General features: G+C 54.5%; 1 protein-coding gene across 1 annotated transcript in view; it reads right to left on the bottom strand.

Moving 5' to 3' along the window:
* FAIM2 (Fas apoptotic inhibitory molecule 2) overlaps positions 1–2175 on the bottom strand; it is a 27288-nt gene that overhangs the window by 13961 nt on the left and 11152 nt on the right. Inside the window, exon 6 of the mRNA XM_006755453.2 lies at positions 263–324. Within this exon, the coding sequence (XP_006755516.1) occupies positions 263–324 (62 nt within the window). The remainder of the gene's footprint in view (positions 1–262; positions 325–2175) is intronic.

Raw genomic sequence — 2175 nt, 5'->3', positions numbered from 1 at the left:
GCTGCAGGGAGGGGGGTCTCTGCCCAGCCCCATCTCCACTTTCTGGAGGCTCTTTCTTTAGCCACATTTCCATGCGCCATCTGTCTGTCCACCCTCCTCCTACCTCAGAGGTATTAAGTAAAGGAAGGAGGTGCAGGCCTACATGAAGGAGCCCAGAGAGGGATGGGGCCTTCTTAGGGGTGCACAGCACACTGGTGGCAGGCAGGCCTGGGGTCAGAATGTCCAAGATCCTGCTCATGTTCCCACAAGTTGCTCTTCAAGCCATCAGCATACCTCGGTCCAGAACAGCAGGCCAGGGTCAGGTAGGTCACAAAGAATACAACACTGTGAGAGACAGATGAAGGGTGAGTTAGTGGCCCTCGCCACCCCCCAGGCCTCTCCGTTCAGTCCCTGGCTCATCCTACTCTACACCCCCACAAGGCACCAGGCAGGGTGACAGGGACTGGGGTAAGGCTACAGTCATCCTAGAACTTTGCAATGGGCAGAATGGTGGTTTAATTCTAAAAGAGAGGCAGGGGGATCGAATGAGCCTTCCTCTATAAATACTTGGGTGCCATGGGACACCTGATCACCACCCAATCAATCCACTAGCTTATTACTTCAAAGAGAAAGCTCATATACACCGTTTTCTATGTGCCAGGCAGAGTGCTATGTGCTTTATGAGAATTAAGTAATCTCACATCTTCTCTATGAAATATGCTTTTTTTTGGTTAATCCTCAGGCAAGGATTTTTCCCATTGATTTTCAGAGAGAGGGGAAGGAAAAGGGAAGGGGGAAAGAGAAAGGGAGGAGAGAGAGAGAGAGAGAAACATTGATGTGAGAGAGACACATGGACTTGTTGCCTCCTGCACGTACCGGACTGGGCTGGGATTGAACCTGCAACACAAGTACGTGCCCTTAACTGGGAATTGAAACCTCGACCCTTCGGTGCACGGGCTGATGCTCTGACCACTGAGCCAGGCAGGCCAGGGCAGCATGCTTTTCATTTAGCAGCTGAGGCACAGTGAGGTCAAGTAACTTGTCCAAGGTCATTCAGCTACCACCTGGCAAAGGCAGGATTAGAACCCAGGCCCTCTGACTCCAGAGTCCCAGCTCCATGCTGCCTCCTTCAGGCCCTTCTCAGCCCTGGCACTACCCATAATGACCTTGTTAGGTACTTAATTATTGGTCTACCCTACCAGCAGGGGCAGCAGCAGGGGCAGGGCCCTTGTCTGTCCTGCCAGTGCCTGGCACAAGCAGGAGGTACCTGCGGCATGGATTTCTAGAGCTGGTGGCTATGTCCAGTGGGAGACTGGCAGGAGCTCAGGCACAACCCAGAGACAGGGATTGGGGATTGAGGACTTCCTGGAGTGCAGTGGAAGTGGAGGCCAGTCCAGGAGGTAGGAGAGGCGGAGGACCCAAGGGTAGGGCATGCTCGCACCTACCCAGATTGGAGTCCCCACCAGTGTGTGGTCTCCAGCACCCAGAAGACTCTCAACAAGGCTCCCGCCAACCTTCCCATCTCCCTCCTGGGCTCTCTCACTCATCCCCCACCACAGCAATTCCAACCGTCCTCCCCCAGCCCCAACCCTCTCAGGCCCCCTACTCTGCGTGGTCTGGCCTGGTATGTCCCAGGAAGATTTAAGATGAGGTGGGGCTCCCTTAGCTCCCTGCCTGCCACCCGCAACCATCACATCCTGCGTCTACGTGCCCTTCCTCCTGACCCACCTCCCACCCCAGGCCAATCCCTCTGGCCTGGGTTCTGGGTTCCACGCCCTCAACTGCCCTGCCACCTCTATTACTTAAACCTTTCTACAGCGACCTCTCTGCCCACACAAACCTCCTCAGCTGTTTGTTTTCCACCTTTAATCAAAACCTTCCCTAGTTTTAGCTGCTGCCGCCTTCGCCAACTCACAGCCGAGCTTCTTGGAAAAGTTACTTCTACTCCCTGTCTTCTTCTCCATCTCCCAATTACTCCCCAGCCCCAAACCCACCCCCAGCCTCACTGGATGACAGCTGGCTTTGCCACAAAACTATGACTTGGTTGAGTCCAACTGACACTCATCAGTCTACCTCTTCCCTGACTTCTCCACAGCCTCTGCTCTCTTCGTCGTTTCCCTGGTTCCACCATGATCCACACTGGTTCCCTTCCACCTCCCTGGCCGCTCCTCAGTCTCCTTCAGAGTATCTCTAACC

The sequence above is a fragment of the Myotis davidii genome, unplaced genomic scaffold (assembly GCF_000327345.1).
Source record: "Myotis davidii unplaced genomic scaffold, ASM32734v1 scaffold290, whole genome shotgun sequence".
Taxonomy (NCBI): domain Eukaryota; kingdom Metazoa; phylum Chordata; class Mammalia; order Chiroptera; family Vespertilionidae; genus Myotis; species Myotis davidii.
Note: the sequence above shows the minus strand (reverse complement) of the source record. Positions and strands in the feature narration are given on the sequence as shown.